At 44.1% G+C, this 23,160-nt stretch overlaps 1 protein-coding gene across 1 annotated transcript in view; it reads right to left on the bottom strand.

Annotated features, from left to right (window-relative positions):
• The window catches only part of Taf3 (TATA-box binding protein associated factor 3), a 149,537-nt gene extending 126,392 nt beyond the window's left edge, over positions 1-23,145 (bottom strand). The window contains exons 1-2 of the mRNA XM_052157296.1: positions 22,786-23,145; positions 16,142-16,384 (exon numbers count right to left, since the gene is read on the bottom strand). Of these exons, the coding sequence (XP_052013256.1) occupies positions 16,142-16,384; positions 22,786-22,951 (409 nt within the window). The 5' untranslated portion in view covers positions 22,952-23,145. The remainder of the gene's footprint in view (positions 1-16,141; positions 16,385-22,785) is intronic.
• Between the last annotated feature and the right edge of the window lie 15 nt (positions 23,146-23,160).

The raw sequence follows: 23,160 nt of genomic DNA, 5'->3' as shown, positions 1-23,160 counted from the left end.
AAATCCTATATGTGCAATTGTTACAGAATATTTTTGCTGATACTTGCCAAAATTATGTCTCAGTAAAACCAAGTCAGGCTTGCAAGTAAAGAATGAATGCGCACGTGGACGTTGGCTTAGCCAGAGGAGCAACTCCACTTAAAGTCCGGCCTGCGGCACACTCAGCATCTGTCACACTAGGCCTAGCTGCCAAGGTGGCATCAAGGCTGCCACCGACAATACATATGCAAATGGATACAGCTAGGCTCCAATAAAGTTCATTCTACAGAACCAGGAACTCTGCTGACCTCTGCTTAAAGCTGAAGCAAAATAAAGATGGCGAGTGTCAGAATTCCACTTAATGTCAATAACAGGAACAAGTTCTTCTGCTGCAGAATGCTGAAAGGATATTCCTCATGACTAACAATGAAAGAGCTACAGACAGGACTCATTCTGAAGCCCAATGTGCATTTCTCCATATTTCACCATCACTGTTTCAAATCAGCAGCAGAAGAATTCAGGCCCTGATGTGTTAGCACTTGCTGCCTTCTGTGCTGCAAAGCCTCCCAATCTGGCCAGTTTCAACCTAGCAGTAAGGTGTGCAGTTGAGAACAGTTGAGAATAGACAGCACGAGGCATTCTCTTCACTCAGTACAGAAGGCTTAACTAGAAAAGAACTGAGAGGCAACAGGGTTTGAGTATCTTGCTTTTAGTGTAACTTATTTAAGTTTACATGATTAAGTTTTTAACAAGGACTATGCTTCACAACCATCCCGCAAACGTCCTGGAATCCTGACAGTACTTGTCAGTGAACCAGTGAGACTGTGTGAGAGTGAGAGCCAGCTCCCACATGCCAGAGTCAGGACAAGCTAAACACTCAGTGGGCATCAACTGTTGTGTGGATTGACACTTATCAAATTTCTTTTCTTTTTCCTTTTTTCTTTTTTTCATTTCTTGAGACTTCTATGAAGTCCCAGTTGTCCTGGAATTCACCCTGTAGACCAGGTTAGTCTCAAACTCAAGAGAGCGGCCTCCCTCCCTCTGACTCCTGGGTGTGCTGTCATGCTCATCAAATGTCTTTAGGTCTGTGGATCAGGATGATTTAAAAATGGGCACAACTAGTTAGTTGGTGGTTACCTGCAATAAGCCAAGGAATCATTTTATTATAGAAACAACAATGATTGAACAGAAAAGCCACGTATTAGTCCTTCTGTAAATATACTCCCACCAGGTCCCCGGAGTGCAGGAAAGGACATTCTCTTTAGAGAAGCACAGCAGCAAATAAAGGCTTGGGCTGCATCATTTACAGCCTGTACTGACTGACTGATTGGATGGATGTCTGCTGACATCACACTCTCCCAACTCTAAAACAGCCTCCACTAAGCCACTGGACCTGACATTTGAAGCTTTTGGAACCACCATCAATGAAGAGGATAGAGAAGACCATGTGAAAACCCCTGTTAGGGCACTGTAAGTGAACTGCGGGCTGTGAAGACCTGTGGAGGGCAAACAATCCAGACCCTGCAGCAAACATGCAGACAGAAAGAGGAAAGAGCTGAAAAGGAGGGGATAGGAAGAGAGAAAAAGAAACAAACTCATTACAATGAGATCCTAAGAGTTGGACTGAAACAGTCAGTCACAGTATGCCCATGTTCAGAGAAAGAACTGTTACCTGATGACATCTGTCAGGCATCACGCCTAAGCATATGGCAACAGGACTATAATCGCTAATGCAGTTATCTTTTAGAGTTATATGCTTAAATGTTTATGATGAAAACCAGGAGTGCTGGTACATGCATGCAACCCCAGGACGTGGGAGACAGAGGTAGTCAGATCAGGCACTGGAAGGCCAGCTTTGGCTACACAGCAGGCTAGAGGTCAAGCTGTGCTATATTAGGCACAGCTATCTTAAAACAAAACAAAGTTATGATGAAACAATATGAGACAGCCCGGAAAGAGAAGAAATGAATGAGAGGATAATGAACAGGACTGACTGGGAACTACCTGTTGAGCTGACAGACAGATATGGGAAGCTAACTAGTCGAATCCCTTTACTTTTGTATTCGGAATTTTAAAAATCTTAAAATGCTTCAAGTCCTCTTGATGATAGTGAGTCAAATACCCACTTCCTCGGACTCTTCCCTAACGCTGTCCCCCCATCCTGCTCCAGTCTTACCGACCCTTTGTCCTTCCCCTGACACCCTAGGCATGTGCCCTTTTGGGACTTAGAATTGGAGTTCCTTCTCCTTGGTGTCTCTTCTCCAGATGCCTTTAATCACTCTTTTAAATGTATGCTCAATGAACCTTTCACAATATTCCATGACTTTACATAATTGAAAATTTTTTGATTTATTTTTATTTTAAATGTATGTGCTTTGCCTGTCTGTCTGTATGTATGTATGTGCACAACATGTGTGCTTGGTGCCCTTAGGGGTCAGAGGAGGGTATCTGATGTGCTGAAATTAGTGACTGATAGGAATGATTGTGACCCAGCCTATGGGTGCTGGGAACTGCAGCCAGGCCCTCTGCAACAGTGATAAGAACTGTAACCACTGAGCTGTCTCTCTAGTCCCAATGTAATTTTAACCAACTCTTGTTCCATCCACCTAGCGTTTTTCAATTCCCATCTATAATGTTCTACCTTTTCCCTTTGGCATGTATTGTAAATATCCATATAGTTTATTTTTTATGTTTATTATTTCCTGTTTGTTTCACACATGAATGTGTAAACACAAAAGTGGGGATTTCTCTGATTCTGGACAAAATACTTTTATATTTTGTGTGTCTGCGATACTTCATGATGCATATAATCAGAGAACAAGGACAACAGTGTGTAAGCCAGTGGACGATATCAAACACCTCTCCTTTGATCGTACAACAAAGTATCCACGGCAGGAAGGCTTTACAAAGTATCCGAGGCAGAACTTCTTTATAAGGAGAAGTGGCTCCAGGCTCACAGTTGCAGCCGGGGTGAAGGTGGTGAGGAAGCGGGACCTGTTCTGACTCTGCTGAGGATTCTAAGAGCACAGTGGCAGGAGCCCTTGTGGGAGGAAGCTATTTTATCTTTCTGCTCTAAGACAGCGTCTCACTTTGCAGCCTAAGGTGGCCTCAAAATCGTGCTTCCTCTTCTGCCCCATCTTTCTGGGTGGTGGGATACAGTGTGGAAGAGCGAGCCCAGGAGACAGATTACATCCTGAAATAGGAAGCCACTGCTGGGCTCAGCAGCCAGTTCCACTGCTAACAACTCCCTCAAAAGAACCTGCGTTCCCAGGAGAGCTAGCTCAAAGCCTTCAGAGGGCAGTGTCCTAAATGATCTAAGGACTTCTCACTAACCCCACACTGGGAACCCAGCTTCCCACAGATAACCCTATGTTCCTGAGGGAAAAAAACACTGCCTACTACAGGATGGACACAAGCAGAGTTCCCTAAGACACTGGGCCACTATCACTGACAGAGCAGTCTGGGGAAATTGGGAATTTAACCTCAAAGTTAAATTTTTGTCTCTAAATATTACAAAATATACTGCAAGGCTGGTGTGTTAGCATCAGACTTAGCTTTCTGTGTGCTGTGTTTTGCCTTCCACGAACTGGCAGGAGGGGTTCTCTGCCAGTACAGAATAAAGTGAGTGCAGAGTCTCCGCACCCCTGAAAGATCAACCAGAGGCGCGCGTGTTTAATACACCTGCATCACCGAGGACAGACAAGCACTGAGGGTTACTGCTGACTGATCTATCCTGAGCTAGCAAGAGGGGCACAGTCAGGGAAGGATGGGGCTCCACACCTGAAGTTAAAGCCTGCACTGTTCCCTCAACAGATATTAACTCTCCTTGTAAACCCTGGTCCATTACAGACACTTAGTTCATGGACCATCATAGAAACTACCAGAAAACTTCTAACTACAAGAAACTGGCCAGTAACTGAGAAAGAGTTCTTTGGAGTTCAACTGCCTCAATTCACACCTCAGACTCCCCCCGGTTACTAAGGTCTGATCTTAAAAGTTGTTATTACCCCACATCTCATTTGGGCTCAGCCATAAAATAAAATTCTCGTAGTTGTGACAAATACTCAGACCAAAGAACCTGAAGAGTACAAGGGTTTATTTTTAGCTGGAAGTTCAAGGCACCGTGCACAGGGGCCGACACCTGGAGGAAGCGACCACTTGGAATCCAGTCAGGAGGACACCTGCTCCCCTTGCTTACTTCTTCCCTCCGCGCCAACCAGCCCAAGAAAGAGTCCTACCCACCACCAACAGTGCCCTGCCCACATCAGCTAACACAAGCAAAGTAATCTTCCATGTGTATGCCCACAGGCCCCGCTGCTGGGGTGATTCCAGACACCCGTGAAGTTGACAATTAGCACTTGCTAACACAGATGTTGGTAGCATTTACTTTGTGATTATTACAAAGAATAAATGAATTTGTGTGAGCCAGGCTTGGTGGGCACCGGTCAGTAATCCTAGCTTCTCAGGAGACTATGTAAAGGGGTTATAAACTTAAAGACCTGCCTGAGCTATAGGGTGAGGTTAGGCCACCTTTGGTAAGTTTCCAAGTTAGAGTTAGTAAGTGAGAGCCTATCTCAAAGCAACATGCAGCTGTGCAGACGACTCAGTGGGTAAAGAGCTTGCCACACAAGTGTGAGAAGCTGAGTCAGAATCCCAGAACCATGGCAAGCTGGATGTATGTGGTAGGCCTCACTGCTCCTTCAGCAAGGGGAGAGGCACAGATGCGGATGGGCGGCATGGCTACCATTCCCAGCAGGGGACGATCAAAGATCCAGTCTCAGATAGGTAGAAAGCAAGGGCTGACACCCGAGGGAGGCTCTGCATGCCAAGACATGTATGTATCGTGTCTTGGCATGAGGGTGCCCACATTACATACATTCTGGAAAAAAAGACGAGAGTGAGAGAGAGAGAGAGAGAGAGAGAGAGAGAGAGAGAGAGAGAAGAGAGAGAAGAGAGAGAGAGAAGAGAAGAGAAGAGAAGAGAAGAGAAGAGAAGAGAAGAGAAGAGAAGAGAAGAGAAGAGAAGAGAAGAGAAGAGAAGAGAAGAGAAGAGAAGAGAAGAGAAGAGAAGAGAGAGATCTAGCTCAGAGGTAGAGCATGGCCCTGCATACAAGCAGCCTTACATCCAATCCCTCATCAGAAGGAGTGAGGGAATTCTACTTCAAGTGCAGTAGTCGATTCAAGAAAGTCTCCCAGCACTGCATGTGAAGAGGGTGAGTTTTACTGAATTTTTAAATGGGAGGAAAAGTAACTACAAATACAATAGGTAAATAAAGGGTCGGTGTGCAGAAATCCGCAGATGTGGTCGTGATGCTTCAGCAGGGGCACACAGATGCTGTTTTTACAGTTAAATTTCTTTAAATCCAGACTCTGGCCCTTTGTCCCTCAAGGTCTAATCTAATTCACCATGTTTTATTTCTTGTTACTACAAAAGCATAGAAAATAAACTCGAAAAAGAAGAGCTTCAGAAGAACCCTGCCATGAAACATTTGCTGAAAACGGAACGTTTGCACACTGCACACAAGTTCGCTAACAGGCTGCACTGTTAGTGCGAGGGCCTGTCAACCCCGTGATCTTATTTATAAGGACAGTTACTGTATGCGCCATGCAGACACGGAAAGGTACAGAACTGCATGGCGTTCATCTTCCCACAGCATTTTCTATAACACCACAGAGACAGGCAAGCTATCGCTCCCTCCTCACAAAGCCAGCTTTAATAAAAATGCATGCACCAACAACTGCATTTGAAGCTGAACGTGAAGAAAGCCTTTAAATGCGAAACTAAGTCCATCCCTGTTTCCTATTTAATTTGCAACAGGATATCTGGCAGTTGTCAAGGGGCCTGGCAAGGCTTGTTAGCTGATGACTGGATGCCTGCTGAGCGGGGCTCCACACGCAGGTAGTACTCAATTGTAGACACAATCTTCTGACCCACCTCTCACGCTCCTTTAAAGTTAATCTGAACACACTGTGCATGAGAGGAAATGAGAGATGAGCGTTTCGCCCTCTCCACAGTGCTGGGACTTCCTGAGTGTCCACCCGGCTCAGGACTGGTCCAGAGCTGCCATTTTTTCTAACTATTCCCAATTGTGTCTGTCAGTCACAATTAGGGCTGTGCACTGAAGAGAGGTGTTAAAATGGAATAATGCCATTAGATCTGACAAGTCCGCCTTTTCTCACTTTAACCCTTCACTGTGCTAGGAAACACAGCCCTTGCCATTTAGCAAACGCATCCAATGCAATCTTTACATTTGTAAGTTCATTTTGTGGATAACTTACAGACGTATATATGGAGAATAATAAAAACAATTTTATTTGAGATTTTACTATAAATCTGGAGAGAGATTTTCAGTGATTAGGAGTGCTTGCTGCTCTTCCAGGACCACAGCTCAGTTCTCACCCCCTTATAAGGCAGCTTACAAAGGCCTGTAACTTCAGCTCCAGGGAAGCCAGGCCTCAAAGTGTGCCTGAGCACATGTACATACATATATACCATAGATACGTGTACACACACACACACACACACACACACACACAAAATTGTTTTTTTAATCAATAAAATAAAAAGTTTTACCATTAACAATACTGTTGAATAAAATATTTTTCATGCTGTAATATATATTTTCTCTTACTTTTCAAAGTAAGAAAATTTGTTTTATTCCAAGATTCTTCTTGTATGATATAAGCTTTCTCAGTCAATGGTGTATGTTTCTACAGATAAAATTTCCCACAGGATGCTGCTGTCTGAGCTCAGTCTGCCTCCCCCCCCCACCACCACTACCATGAAACCTGAAACACTACGACCTCTGCATTTACTTTGATTTGTCTTTTATTTTTATAAAGATTTACTTTGCCCTTTAATTAGGTGTATCTGCGTGTGGGTGTGCACACAGAATGCAGGTGTCCTGGGGACAGAAGAGGGCTTCAGATGCCCTGCAGTTACAGGAGGCTGTGAGCTGGGAACTGGATTCCAGCGCTCTGCAACAACACTCACTCCAGACTGCTGACCAGTCTCTCTGGAGCCCTATTTTAATCTTTCTAATAACTGTGAAACACACTAACTTTATCTCTTTATTATACATAGAAAAATAAAATATTTAAGCATTTCAGCTGTGTTGAACAAGAGACTTTCTCATTTATTTTTGCTTTTTGCTTTGTTTCTGAAACAAGGTATCCACCCATGGCGCTGGCCAGCCTGGCTTCGGGACTCCGCTATGTCTGCACGCTGACGAAGATGGAAGCCAACACCAGAACGCCCAGGCTCCGTTCTATCTCACTACTGGTTCACCTTTCTGTACACAACTTAATTAATTTTCCATTGTATTGATATTTTACATTTTAAGACATATTTGGAAGCAGTTGCTGAATAATACTTTATGAAAATAATGGAAAATATTTGAAGATTCGGGAAAACATAATCTCTCAAATCTCATACTGCTTATCCAGTTATCATACTGCCATCTGGTTATCTGTGGTGTTAGCTGTTCTTGCTGTCTCTGTGGTTTGTCCCTCCTGCAAGCCTGTGTTGTCAGTACTCCTGGGAGATCAGTTTTCTCTGGGGGGAATTTGGGTGTGGGAGCTGTGGCACAGGGTCATCTTTGGGGTGCAGATGTAAACCAGAAGGATCCTGTCTCCTGCTGTTCCTTGGTTCCTGTGTCCTGATGGCTCTGGGTGGGTCCCTCTTGGGCCAGGACTTTTAGCAGGTGGTCTTTTAACAGGTGGTCTTGCCTGTGTCTATTTGCACTCTTGGGAGATCAGCTCTCTCCTGACAGTATTCAGGTTGTAGTGCTGTGGCACTCCAACAAAAGTTACAAAATAACCCCAAAGCCACAAGAAGTAAATCTTTCCTTATTCTTCTATGACCTCTAAGCAATAAATACAAACCACAAAATTCTAATCATTATAAACATCAAAACTTCACCATCTGAAACTGAAAACAAAAACTGGAGTCTATGGACCCTAACAGTGAGTCAAGGATTAAAATTATGGTTATGCAAGCTATGCTTAACGATAATGACAAAGGAGCCATGAAGGCTGCTGAGGGAGCCTGCCTGCAATCCAGGAACTGACAGAAGAGGCAGTAACTCCTCAGTGAGTTCAGGGCCAGCCTGGGATACGAGACAGTACCTCATAAGAAAAAAAGGAAAACGGAAAGAAGAGCAGAAAGTGCAAATAAAACACCTACTATGTGAGAAGGCTCCCCTGAGGTGGCAGGATGAAATGGATGACTACCCTGTGTCAGTGGGACCAGGACTGTTTACAACAGGGATGGCCGGCCATGGGGCCATTTGCAATGGTGGTGGCAGAGACCTTCCAGTAACACAAAACAGCATTCTTTACCTTTATCTCAGAGACCTCTCAACCTTCACTTTAAATGTGAGTGGCTGGTTTCTGTAGATATATATGCACAAATATTTACTTAGTAAGCATTCCAGACAGAACTACCCAACAGACTTGCGTAAGCCCATAACAGTGCATATCTCAAACACAACCTCCAATCTACATGGCCAGCCATGCCTCACTGAGCCACTCAAACCACATCACTCCAGCCCACTTAAGACACTTCTATAAAGCGAGTCCTCTCAACTGTCCAGCACAGAGAAACAGTTGATGACCAGCACAGCTGATAGTGTGGCTAATTACATGGGAAACCCATGTGACATCATATATGCTAACCTACTCTAAAATTGGCACTGCACACACACACCCCTTTGCACACTTGCAGAAATACAGAGAAATTCAGAGGACATCAAAATCACCTCAGTGGCCATAACTCTAGTTAGGGGCAGGGGTGTTAAGATTTTCAGTACTTCCTACAGTCTAAGTAAACGCTTAAAAAAACAAATGACCCAGACTCCAAAAATGTTTAATCTATGCTTCTGGGGGGTGGGGTGGGGGAGAGGCTTTGAAATTCATTTGTTGGGACTGTTGGAATGCTATCCAGTCACAAACTCATCGTGGCTTTGTAAGTTGACACAATTCTTTTGGAAACCAGTGTGTAAGAAGTGTCAAAAACCATAAACCTTTGACCTAAAAACTCTTGAGAATTTGTTAGAAGGAAATTATAGGAAAGAAAATGTGCACAGGGAGCTTTGCTGGGAAGCTACAACATCTTAAAATCAGGCCAATGCCCACCCAACACTAATAAAACAGCTAAGTAAATTAGTGTACACTGCTCAAAATGTACAAAGGATACAAAATACACAGAACAAGTGAACACTGTCACATAGAACACAAAGCTCGAGATAGGACACACCCTCCTCCCTGTCACCGAAACACTCTTTCCACAAAGCAGGAAGTCAGGGAGCTGCTATACATAAGGAAATCTGCTGCTTTAGAAAGGGAGAAATTAGTTAATTTCTAACGTGCCTTTTGATGGAACTCGGATGATAATATTTAAAAATAAATCATAGACAGAAAAGAAGATGACAATGGATAAAAAATTTCAAACTTTGGAAAGGAAACGGGCTTCTGAAAGGACAACATGGGACTGTGCTAACAGAGACTCTGTCCTAGATGCAGATGCTTCTCAAGGCAGGCACACACCCAACAGATGAACACTCGAGCATCCAGCAAAGCCCCAGAGCGGAATGGGAAACTGGAAAGGAGAAGGCCTACAAGTCGTGAGCATTTGATGCTGTTTCTACTCAGGACTTAAAACAGTCTTGCATGTGATTGCATACTCATTGATACTACAAAAGGAAAGGGTGCCACCTACTGAACTACAGTCACCTCCACAGTAAACAAGGGCCAGTTTCCTTACACTGTCAAGCATTATGTCTCCAGTGAGGATAACAAACTAGGAACATTACCAGCAAGATCAATGTATAGTTAAACTTTATATTGTGACTATGTAGCACTTTATTAAAAACTGTTAGTTGAAACCAAGTCTGATGAAATGAGAGGAAAGTGTACACATCACACACAGGGCATTCCATGAACAATGAACCAATTACTAAAAGCTAATTAGCAACACAACACAATTCCTCATAGAGCCAGCAAGCAGAGAGAGAAGGCAGGGAGAGAGAGAGAGAGACGCATAGACAGAGTACAGCGGGGACAAGAGGAGAGGTTGCACAGAGCAACAAGGATTACCTGTTTTTGCCCGTTTGATAAAATAAGATGCAAATAACTATACTTAAATATTTGTAAATAAAAATAGCTTCAATATATCCATAAGTTTCAAATAAGAAAAACTAAATTACTAAACTAAAAAAAGAAACAATTACTAAACACTTACTAAAAATAAAGTCCATTATCACAAACCAAGGAAAATACAAAAAGTAAAAATACATTCTCATGGGGCTGAAGAGATGGCTCTTCTGTGGTTAAGAACACTGACTGTTCTTCCAGAGGAACGGGGTTCAAGTCCCAACATCCACATGGTAGCTCATAACCATCTATAAATCCAAGATCCAACACCCTCATACAGACATACATACATATCAAATAGAAACACATAAATAGATTATTTAAAACATACATTCTCACATAGTTTCATTTTTCTTACAGTACTACCTTTCCATGACCAAGTTATGCCATTCAATTATAATGCCAAGGAAGTATTATCCCCCATTTTATCAAATCAAATAATTTTCCACTTCTATCATAATTATTTCCATTTACCAGGCTCTGACATCTGAGAGCGGAATACCAATGGCTTAGAATTGGCCTGTTGCAGCAAATGCCAAGCTATCAGTTGGTGCAATAGCAGCAGCAGCAGATTCTGCAGTACCAGGTACAGATGCACTGACACCTTCAAACTCCAATCCAAAACCCTCACAAGGAATGCTTAATCTTTTTCAGATTTTCTTCTTAAGAACTGACAGAGTAGACACAGTGGCATATGCCTCTGTCCTAGGAGTTCCTAGCCTGGGGTGTATAGCTAGACCCCACCTCAAATATACATGCATGCATGCATGCATGCATACATACATACATACATACTACATACATTACATGCATGCATACATACATACTACATACATTACATGCATGCATACATACATACTCAAATAAGCAGCACTATCCTACAATGGAAGCTGGGCCATCTCTAAACACTTCCACTAAATCAAGAGTTGAGTGAGAGAGCCTCTGTCCCCAACATGGGTCACAATGACTGTCTGGCACACGAAAGACAGTCAGTATCCCAGATCTCCATCCATCTGCTGTACAAGTGCATCTGCTGCTCCTAACAAACAACCTTGTTTGTCCTGAGACAATATCCCAAGGTCCTTGGCTTATTACTATTGCATAACCTTGAACTCTATCTGACTGTTTTTTTTTTAAATCAGCATAAAAGGTATATTAAAATATTCCTTTATTGTAAACTTTAAGTTGACATCTGGCCAATTTCTTTAAGGGCTGGGTGTTTACATATTTGATCATCCACACAGTCTCCCAACTGTGAGACCCTGGCTTGCGTATATTGAATTCTCTAGAACAACTCTATAACCAAATCTTATCCATGAACATGCCCTAACTGTGCTCCTTCCTGTGATCATTCTCATGGCTGCAAGGAGGTCTACTAGATCTTTTTTGGGGGGGATGGGCAGGGGTACTACATCCCTGGAGTCCTCCCTCTCAACAGTGCCAGCATTTATCAACTGAACCATCTTACCCTCATACTTAAAATAACCCATTCATACCCTTCTTTTTGATTGTACATTAAGTTAAAAAATACAGTGATACTTATAGTTTGAGCACATTTTTGGTTTTACCTCAAAGAATCCAAATTATAACTTAAAGTAGTTCATAGACACTAATTTTTTTGAGAGCACTAGGAAAGCTACCTTGAAGTAAAAGGAAAAATCCTGACAAAAGCTTGGGAAAATGGAGATGGAAAAGGTACAGTATTTGGGGCATTACATAAATGCAACAGAAGAGGGCGCACTGTGGAGCTGGAGAAACTACCTTGAACCACCTAGATAGAGGTTATGAGGATGGCAAAAGAGACATTATACCTGCCCTGGGTCACTGGGTAAGCAGAAACTCCAGGAGCTCTCTCTATGGGCTTGCCTATCGACGCATCTTAACTTAGGACATGTTCAAGTTACAACATACTCACTGGGACTGAACTCCATGATGAATCAAAGGAGCATCTGCAAACATGCTTGCAATTTTTAAAGCAAAAGGTGATTAAATACCCTTAAACCTACACCCAACAGTCAAAAGTTGAGAGAAAAACACTAGGAAACCAGACTGTCAAAAACATGAGTAACAAGGCGGCAAAGTACAAGAACATAGCTGTAAGACCTGGCAGTGTCTCAAATCTAGGATAAGACAGTATGTGCAAACCAAACAATACCAAACTCCTCTACCTCGTTAGCAATCATGAATGACAGTATAGGTATGAGATAAGAAAGGAGTAATCACAGAATATTCTAATGCTATGATCTTCATTAAAGAACTGGAACTGTTAGCAAAGATAAAACAAATACTGATATAGCATAGAAAGCAAAATCCTTATAGCCCTGATCTTAAACTAGAGATACCTGTGTAAGAGCAACGGGCATTTCTAAGAAGACACAGGGATAGCTAACAGTCACATTTGAATATGTGCACCATCACTGGTCTAAGAGAAATAGAAGCTGAACCCACGGTATTATCTCACGTGGGCTAAGAAAGGCTGTTATCAGACAGATAATGCATGAGTTGGCAAGGATGTGAAAGGAGCTCTGGTGGGAGGTGCACGGAGACTCAGAGTTCAAGACTAGCCTAGGCAGTGAAGAGATTCCCTACCTCAAATAAGTGAATACATGTGGCGCCGTAGCATGGCTCACAGGTTAGGATGACCTGCTGATCTTCAAACTGCAGCGCCCACATAATAGCTTATAACTGTTCCTATCTCTAGTTTCAGGAAATCGGATGGCCTCGACAGAGGCCCAAGTGTGCCTGCGGTGCGCAAACATACAAACAGCATTACACGTAAAATTCAAATTCAAATACAAAAACAGATGTAGGAGTTTCTCTTCCTCCTCCTCCATTTTGTTTTGTTGCCCGAGACAGGGTTATAATTTTGTGTACTAGTAAATACACTGCGAGATTAAGAACTTCACAGACAGACAAGGACTAATTTTCACAGTGTAAGAGGACACATCATAGATTCTTAGTACTATCTTCATGAAGATACTTGGATGTATAAGCAAGCACACTTATCAACATCAACAAGAAAGGCCTTCCAGAAGCATCTGACACAGCCTGACTGAAGGACAACGGAGTTCCAGTCAATCCAATCACTACCTGGCCAGAGCCCTAGCCCGAAATCCTTTATTAGTATTGGTTTTACATGAACTAGTTATATTTTTAAGTAAATAATTTCTGTTTAAAGCAGATATAACAAAAGTAGGTTTCTAAGCTAAAAAAAAAAAATCATTAAACAATAAAGGGCGTAAAGAGAACTGCACCTGAGTTAGATTTCCCCCACAGGAGACAATGGTCTTATACAGATGGCTCGCAGGAGGTGAGCAGAATGCTCAGAAGTTCTGAAGAAAAGCTGGCGATGGCCGAGGTCCGTCCGAGGCTCCAGTCTGGATGCCCAGAGGAGAAAGTGGGTCTCCTAGTAGGTGTGGCTGTACAAAAACACTTCAAGGACGACACACTGTTCCCAGTTCTGTGTCACTAACTGGGCTTCTGTCAGTATCCCTCTACCAGATCCTGAAGGGAACTGCTAAGCTACTGAGCAGTCTGTCTTAAAGGGCTCGGCGAAGTTGAGTAACTTTTGAAAACTGCTGGTGAAGGGCGACAGAGGCTCAGTGCGCATGCGTGCAGATGGGCAAACCTACCCTTAGATCTCAAGCGCTCTGTGAAAAGCCAAGTGTGGCCACGCACACCTGGACTCCAGTACTGTGGGTTACAGAAAAAGAACGGCCACTGGTCAGCCAGCCCAGCTATAAAAGCGCAAGCTCTAGGTTCAGTGAAAGCCATGTCTCGGAGAGGGGCAGTAAGGCTGACGCTGAAGGACATCTGCTGACATCTTCCCCTGGAGTCCACAGGAATGCACATGCCCCTGCACAGTTCTAACCACAGTCACACACATCACCACCTCCCAAGAAAAGGAAACAACGCAAGAACAGTGAGTACCTTCCCAGTCTACCACGACTACTGCCAAGGTGAATGGATGGGGCTTCAGTTTCGGAGAGGTGTGCTCCAGCTCCTCTCCGCGGAGTACACTGCACACTAGGCGACACACCAACCCATGAAGACGGCCTACGACTCAGCTCCAGGGTCTGCCCCGTTTGCACATGGGCAGCATGGGCACATGGACTGGAAGACAACCTACTCTGAGTTCAAGCCCAGTCCATGAAACAAGCAAGTACTACTTCAAAAGCTACGGGGACCCGGGATTATTCAAAACCAACTGCAAGATGCTGCCCCTTTGGCAACTCCTGGTTGGAAGGTAAGCGATGCCAGCTGCTTTGGAGAATGGTAGTCCAGTTCCCCGAGACTCGGGTACACCCTGCAGGGGAAGAGATGGCTCAGCAGGGAAGGGAGTGCCAGGCTAAGCCTGAGGACCCGGCTCTGACACCCAGGACTCACAGGATTGAAGCAAAGAACCAATTCTGATCTCTACACACCACACGTGACATGGCACTCTTGCTGTGCACTTGCGCAGACACATAAATGAACAAATAAACAAAAGAACAAACAAACAAATAAATAAAATATAATAAAATAAAATAAAACTTTACAGGTGTTTATGTTGCTCAGTAGAGGAACAAGTGCAAAGCCCCGAGTTCAATGCCCAGCATTCTAACTAACAAAATCTGTATTCTGTATTTTATCATGTGGTGACAGCACATCCATTTTTGAGTGTACCCCACCCCAGGAGAACTGACGGCACAGACGTAGACAAGGATCTACACTCTGTTCACATGACCCCAAGGGCCTTGCTCTTGAGAAGCTAAGGTAGAAGCAGCCAGGGTCTGTCGAGGAGGTGGTGAGTCAGATGTGGGGTATGAAGATGTCACACGCCCAGCCTCAAAGAGAATGGTTTGCCAGGCATGGTGGCACAGGCCTTTAATCCTAGCAGTACAGAATGCAAAGGATGGAGCTTTGTGAGTTCGAGGCCAGTCTGGTCTACATGGTGAGCTCCAGGAAAGCCAGAACTACATAGATAGACCTGTCTCAATAAACCAACAAAACCTAGACGACAATGCTGGCACACAAATACAAAGCCAAGGCTTAAAGAGCTTATACTGTGTGATACCCACAACTCGCAGAGCACAGACACTGTGTGAGCGCACACAGGCCCTTGCAGCTACCGTTTACTAGTACAGCTCACACTCTTACACAAGCACCGCCACCACCACCACCCTCTAAAATGTATTGTCTTCTAAAACTCACACTTTGCTCCAAGTAAACACGCATGCCCAGCCCTTACCTCCCGTGGTCTTAGCAACTGTCATTCATTCTCTGTGTCTGCGAATCTGTTCACACTGGTACCCCCCCGGCCTCCCTCCTGACAGCCACATGCCCGCCTGCCTTCTTCCCTCTTTCTCTGAGACAGTCTCATGTAGCCCAGGCTGGTCTGAACTCACCATGTAGCCTCTGATAACCTGGAACTTCTGATCCTCCTTCTACCTCCCCAGTCCTGGCATTCCAGGCACGCGCCATTGTGCCTAGTTGTATACAGTGCTTAGGCAAGAACTCAAGGCTTCCTGCATATCAAGAAAGTACTCTACCAACTGTGCTACATCTCCACCCTCTTTGTAATCAAAAGTTCTAAATGGTCAAGAGGAAATGATTTCTACTCACATCTCCCTTCCCCCAAAAGCTCCAGAGCCAGGCTTCAAGTCACAACACACGCATCGCCCCGTGTATGGCGTGCGTGGCACTCATCTCTGCAAAGTTCAAATGACAGGACAAGAGGTACCCAAAGTTTCCTTTTTGTTAATACATGTACTGAGAAGAGTTGGCTGGTCACACTCTGTTCTCTCCTATCTGTAAGTCACAAGGTAGATAAATACCTCATCCCAAAGAACCTTGATCACACCAAGACTGTCCCTGATACCGGTTGCAAGCGTGTCTGTTAAAGGGTTACAATAATTTGTAAATCACCTTAAAACACTGAGAATGCATTTCTAGAATGTGAGCATTGGCAGAGTGTGGAAGGCTAAAAAGACCAGATCCCTAACACAGGATGAGGATTAGACAGCAAATACCTTCTTGAGAAGACACGATGGGGGGCAGGTAATCCGGAATGTAGTCTTTTCTTTCCTCTGCATCTTTACTTCCAGGCTGAGGAAACTGAAGGACATTGTTCTTGCTAACAGGAAATGAAGGAATTTGATGTGGGAAAGTGACAGGTTCAATATTATGAATATAGTCTTCTAGTTCATGCAGGTTAACCCCCATAAGTTGGAAGGCTTCGCCAACATCATCCAAAATGGGGTCGGTTCGGCCATCTGAAACAAAGTCAAAAGCAAATGATACCACTGGAAGACAGTGCATGGCTATTTTTAAAACATATGTAAGTATGTGTGTGTATATGTTTGTATGGTTTGAAATGAAATATACTACTTATTTAAAACCTAGTTACATGAAAAAATAGATTTTTAAACAGAATATCACATTGCTTAAATAATACAAAGCTGACTGTCAGACATGGTGGCGCACGCCTGTAATCCCAGCACTTGGGAGGCAGAGGCAGGCGGATTTCTGGGTTCAAGGCCAGCCTGGTCTACAGAGTGAGTTCAAGGCCAGTCAGAGCTACATAACTCTCTCTCAAAAACAAAACAGAGAGAAAAAGAAAGAGAAGAGAGAGAAAGGAAGGGAGGAAAGGAGGGAGGGAAGAAAGGAGGGAGGGAAGGAGGGAGGGAGAAAGGACAGGAGGGAGGGAATAAAGAAGGAGAAGGGGAATGGGAGGGGAGGGGAGGGGAGGGGAGGAATACAGTAGGGGAGGGAAGGGGAAGAGGAGAGGGAGGGGGAGGGGAGGGGGGAAATGTGGGGAGAGGCGGGAGAGGGGAGAGAACAACCGGTTGGAGTCGGGTCTCTCCATCAAGAGCCCCAGAGTCTGAACACAGGTGCCAGGCTTGGCAGCCAGCATCATTACCCACCAAACAATCTCACCAGCCTAGCAAACACCTTTTCAGGCCAGGCGTGGTGATGGCACTCGCTGTAAGTCTCAGAACTCAGGAGGCAGAGGCAGGCAGATCTCTGTGAGTTTGAGGTCAATCTGGTTATATATATAGTGAGTTCCAGGACAGCCAGGGCTAAGCAGATAAGCCCTGCCTCAAACCAAACAAACAACAAACAGGCACACTTCCAGTGATGCACAGAATCAGAAAAATAATACACATTCCTCCTATTACCGAATATAACGTAAGCATGCATGTCAGTTCTTTGCATTGAAGTCTTTATCACTGCTGTGTAACGAAGAGACTCATCTTAAATTCTACATGCCTCATAATTTCCATCTAGGACATTCGGATGCTCCCCTTGACTGGCTTTTCCTGCCCAAGAGTTCAGGGATTCCTCCCCACCTCCCAACTCTGTATTTTCCTATTATTACATCAGGTGTGCGCTGCCACACCTTTAGTCCCGGCACTGGAGGTACAGGCAATGAGATCTCTGAGTGCAAGGCCAGCCTGGTCTACAGATCAGTTCCATAAGAGCTAGAGCTATGCAGAGAAACCTGTCTTGAAAAACAAAACCAAAACAATAGTTTCTCTTTATCCATGGAAGACACTTTACACCAGTACCAATGAGTGCTGGAAACCTTGAAGAGCACCAAACCGACACAAACTATAGTTTTTGCCTAGCTATAGCTTAACTATGTTAAATAATTTATACATTAGGGACAGTGAGACATTATAACCAATGACAAAATAGAAAAAAAATTACAATATATTCTTAAAAAGTGATTTAAGATGAAATACTTATTTTTATAATATTCTATCTACCACTAGCATAGCTAGATGGTTGTTATGTGGCTTGGTGAGTGGTTTATTAAGACAAGGTCTAAATGCAGTTCTCACTGACTTACAACTCATTATGTAACCCAGACTGGGCCCCAAACTCACACTGATCTTCCTGTCTCAGCCTTCTGAGTATTGGGAGGACAGGAGTGGACGCTGGTATCTGGTAAAGGAGCAGCTGAGGCAGAGCTGTGGCTTCAAGTTCTGCCCACTTCACATATCACTGGCCACACAATTTCTTTTTTTTTTTTTTTTTTTTGGATTTTTTTTTATTCGATATATTTTTTATTTTTTCTAGCCCCCCACTCCCCGAAAGTCCCATAAGCCCCCTTCTCTCCCCCTGTCCTCCCACCCACCCCTCCCCACTTCCCCGTTCTGGTTTTGCCCTATACTTCTTCATTGAGTCTTTCTAGAACAAGGGGCCACTCCTCCTTTCTTCTTGTACCTCATTTGATGTATGGATTATGTTTGGAGTATTCCAGTTTTCTAGGTTAATATCCACTTATTAGTGAGTGCATACCATGAGTCACCTTTTGAGTCTGGGTTACCTCACTTAGTATGATGTTTTCTAGCTCCATCCATTTGCCTAAGAATTTCATGAATTCATTGTTTCTAATGGCTGAATAGTACTCCATTGTGTAGATATACCACATTTTTTGCATCCACTCTTCTGTTGAGGGATACCTGGGTTCTTTCCAGCATCTGGCAATTATAAATAGGGCTGCTATGAACATAGTAGAGCATGTATCCTTATTACATGGTGGGGAATCCTCTGGGTATATATGCCCAGGAGTGGTATAGCAGGATCTTCTGGAAGTGAGGTGCCCAGTTTTCGGAGGAACCGCCAGACTGATTTCCAGAGTGGTTGTACCAATTTGCAACCCCACCAGCAGTGGAGGAGTGTTCCACTTTCTCCACATCCTCTCCAACACCTGCTGTCTCCTGAATTTTTAATCTTAGCCATTCTGACTGGTGTAAGGTGAAATCTCAGGGTTGTTTTGATTTGCATTTCCCTAATGACTAATGAAGTTGAGCATTTTTTAAGATGCTTCTCTGCCATCCGAAGTTCTTCAGGTGAGAATTCCCTGTTTAACTATGTACCCCCATTTTTTAATAGGGTTGTTTGGTTTTCTGGAGTCTAACTTCTTAAGTTCTTTATATATATTGGATATTAGCCCTCTATCTGATGTAGGATTGGTGAAGATCTTTTCCCAATTTGTTGGTTGCCGATTTGTCCTTTTGATGGTGTCCTTTGCCGTACAGAAACTTTGTAATTTTATGAGGTCCCATTTGTCAATTCTTGATCTTAGAGCATACGCTATTGGTGTTCTGTTCAGAAATTTTCTCCCTGTACCAATGTCCTCAAGGGTCTTCCCCACAATTTCTTACACAATTTCTTAAGGTAAGCGTGCCCCACATAGGAACACGGAGCATGCTCTACCGGTCCTTCGCTTGCTTCCTCTGCGTCGCTGGCCTTAAACATGCAGTGTCCCTGACAGGCCTTGCTGAGTATTAGGATTACAGAAGCATGCTACTGTGACCAGCCCAGGTTTTCCTTCTGTGACTTTGCTTTGGTTTTCGAAGACACAGTTTCTCTTTGTAGTCAAGGCTGGTCTTGAGTTCTCAGCAATCCTCCTGCCTTAGCCTCCTTTGTAAAAGCCTTGTGGACTTCTCTTGTATAGCTTTCTAATTAGCTAGCTGGGCAAGGTTAGTTTGGTGGTCAAGTTTAGTGGTTACTTTCTTTTTTGGGGGGGGGGATTTGGTTTTTTTCGGGACATGGTTTCTTTGTGTAGCCCTAGCTGTCCTGGAACTCACAAATCTGCCTGCCTCTGCCTCCCAGAGAGCTGGGATTACAGGCGTGCGACACCACAGCCCAGCTTAGTGGTTACTTTCACTATTCTGGTTTATGCTGTCTTCTGACCTACAGTTCTCTCCATTTTTACACAATCATACTTCAACTCAAAACTTGTCTCCCTCCAAAGCAAGTGTTCCCTGGAATCTAAAGCTAAAAACATATTGCCTCTGTTTACTTGTTTTACACATACTGCCAGCACCATAAGATAATGAAGTCAGGGTATAAATCATAAGGCCCATCTGAAAGATTTGGTGCCTGCTTTCATTATGACACAGCAATACCCAAACCCAGGGACCAATGCTCCTGCATATATAGAGAAACTGCCACCTTCGAAAAATTTATGAATTTGTTACTTGTGGAATTAATAGCAACTTCTAGTACTTATTTTAATTTATTTATTTTAGAAAAGGGATCCCACCCTGTCATTGTGCTTGTGTCGATAATCTGGCACCCTTGCAGGCAGAGGCTGTACTCCACACACTCAGCTCAAGGCTCGGTTCATAAGTAGTATTCAATAAATGTTTGTTAAAAACACCAAGAGAATTTATTATAGAATACAAGATGACATAATGATAACCTGAAGTTACAGAATTCAACTTTAAAGGAAATTTGTGTGTATGTGTGTTTGTGTACATCCTTATCCTTTCCCAGGGGACAAATTAATCATATTCCTATTCTACTTCAGCACTAATGTGCTAAGAGACTGATGAACCCTGACTGTATTTGTATCACGCTTTGGTGGAGCTAAAATAATATAGACACTCGGAAAACTGTTAGCTAGTAAATGAACGGACAGCCTTGCAACCCTGCCATCTAAACCGGCTGTTTAATAAGTAGGCATTCCTAAAGTCACCAACTCCAAGTGGGGAATAATGAATCCTATAATCATATTCTCATTAAAAAAAAGTGAAAAGGAAGAAAAGAAACCTGACTAGAAAAAAAATGGGTAATTATAAAAAAGTTTCATGCTGGACAGGCGTAGCACACACCTTTAATCCCAGCACTCAGGAGGCACAGGCAGGCCTCAGAGGGTCTACATAGTGAGGTCTAGGACAGCCAGGGCTATGCAGAGACCATGTCTCAAACATAAAATGAGAGGGAGAAGGAGAGAGGGAGTGGGGAGAAGGAAGGGGAGAGGGAAAGGGGGAGGAGAAGGAGAAGGGAGAGAAAGAAGGGGCCAGGGAGAGGGGGAGGGAGAGGGGGAGGAGGAGAAATGTAAAGGTTCCCAGTAAAGCACAGTGACACTTTGGAATGCTTAAATCCATGAACTACCTGGCACGGAAGGCAACTATGTATTCAGGGGATATTTTCAGAACCCAAAAGGTATACAACATCACCCTTTAGTTCAGGACCTAGGTAACAAAATATAATCTAACATAAACATAATAATAACAATAAACAGAAGGACAATGGAGGAGGGGCTTGAATGTAAATAAGCAACAGCTAGACAATCATTCAGCCATGACACACTTTTAAGGTGCCAATGAATGAAAACCACTTTGCAACTTAGAAAATCAAGCACTCAGTCAGGCAGTGGTGGTGCACACCTTCGCTTGGGAGGCAGAGGCAGGCAGATTTCTGAGTTCGAGACCAGCCTGGTCTACAGAGTGAGTTCCAGGACAGCCAGAGCTATAAAGAGAAACCCTGTCTCAAAAAGCCAAAAAAAGAAAAAAGAAAAAAAAGGAGAAGAGAAAAGAAAAAGAAAAGAAAAGAAAATCAAGCACTCAAAAAAGAATGTACAATTTAAGAAGTCTTTGTAGACTACCCATTAATTCATTAGCCAACTGTTTCCTATTTGGAACAACTCTAGGGTAATACAAATACAATCAGGGTGCTCTAATCAGTTAGCACAGTAGGTACTAGAGATACAGTAAGGGTGCTCCAATCAGCACATTAAGTACTTATGCAGAATATGAATATAATCAACTTATGTTCTGGGACAGGGTACATATATACACAAACAATTACAAAACAAGATGATAAATAGGATCTGATTTGTTGGGGTTTGATTATTTTGTTAAGAATGGCATTTGAAGTCTTAAAGATATGGTGAATCTATAGGTCCTCAGTTTAAAGGTGGGAACGACTTTAGCAGAACAGATTACTCTATAATACACTTCATTTAGTTATCCAACTTACTTCCTTAAAAGTGGTATCTTGGAATTTAAATAAATAGTATAACCCCACCGCACCCCGATTCATACATCAATAAAATCACACATCTATAAAACAATCCGTAGCTTCTATTGAAACGTTCCAAATCATTAAATACCACCGGTTAAAGATGCTATTGGGCATTCACTTAAAAGTCAATAGATACTGCAGCTCTGAGTACCCGGAAACCCTTGCAAATTACCCTATGATCCCTCCCATCACACTCAGATCAACACTGACATAAGAGCATAAAGGAAGGACTCCGTGCATAACTGAGATGCTTGTGAAAGTTATTCAGCGAAATCGACAAAACCGACCTTGAAAAGTAGCAAGTGGAGAAGTCTGTGAAACGAACAAATAAAGAAAAAAAAGGGGTCAGCGACCCTGACTGAGCAGAGCTGTCAACGAGTCTAGTTAGGAGCTCAGGAATGACCAGCCTTGTAAGAAACGGCCGGTAGACGGAGCGCCTGTGACAACTAGTTGTAGTAGTTTGCGGACAAGGGAGGCAAAAGACCAAGGTGAGCGAGGTGGAGAGCATGCTGGGGGTGGCTCTGGCCGCAGCAGAGCTGAGACAATGAGAGAGAACGAAGCACCGTTCCAGGGCCAGCATAGGTGAGAGGGCGTGTAGCTGCGAGCCGGGACCCCGCTTCCCTGCTGGTGGCGGGAAGTTAGCGGATGAGGAAGAGGCACCTAAGGGATGACTGGAGTTCGCAGGAGACGGTGGAAGCCCCAGACCATCGGAGTCTGAGAGGATCCCCATCTCGAAGCCGGCTTCGGAACGCCACCCCTGGAGGGGATGCCCAAAGGGGTCCGGGGGGGCAAAGGTGTCACTCGTGACCGGCTTAGGGCAGCCCTCCCGCATCCCAGCCCCAGTACTCACAGAGTTCAGAGTACCGATGGCAGCCCCGGCCCAGCTGCTGCAGATAGCGCTGCAGGACGTCGGTGAGGAGGTGGCAGGCACTGAGCTGCACCGAGTCCCAGCCCAGCGCCTGGCAGATCTGCGCCACCGAGACCCTCAACAACGACCTGGAGTAACTCTCGCACATCCCGCTGCGTGGACGCCACCGCAGCCCTTTGCTGCCACCGCTCTCCAGCCCTGCCGCCTCGCCTCAGCAGAGCCCCAGATTCATTCTTTGGGGGCCCCGCGGCGGGGAAATCGTCCCCCTCCGGCCCCGAGCGACCACCTCAAAGCCTCAGCAGCACGGAGCGCGCCAGCCTGAGAGCCGCCATTTTGGACTCGCTCCGCCTCCCGCTG

The sequence above is a fragment of the Apodemus sylvaticus genome, chromosome 14 (assembly GCF_947179515.1).
Source record: "Apodemus sylvaticus chromosome 14, mApoSyl1.1, whole genome shotgun sequence".
Classification (NCBI taxonomy): domain Eukaryota; kingdom Metazoa; phylum Chordata; class Mammalia; order Rodentia; family Muridae; genus Apodemus; species Apodemus sylvaticus.
The sequence above is the reverse complement of the archived record's forward strand: the minus strand, read 5'-3'. Positions and strand labels throughout refer to the sequence as shown.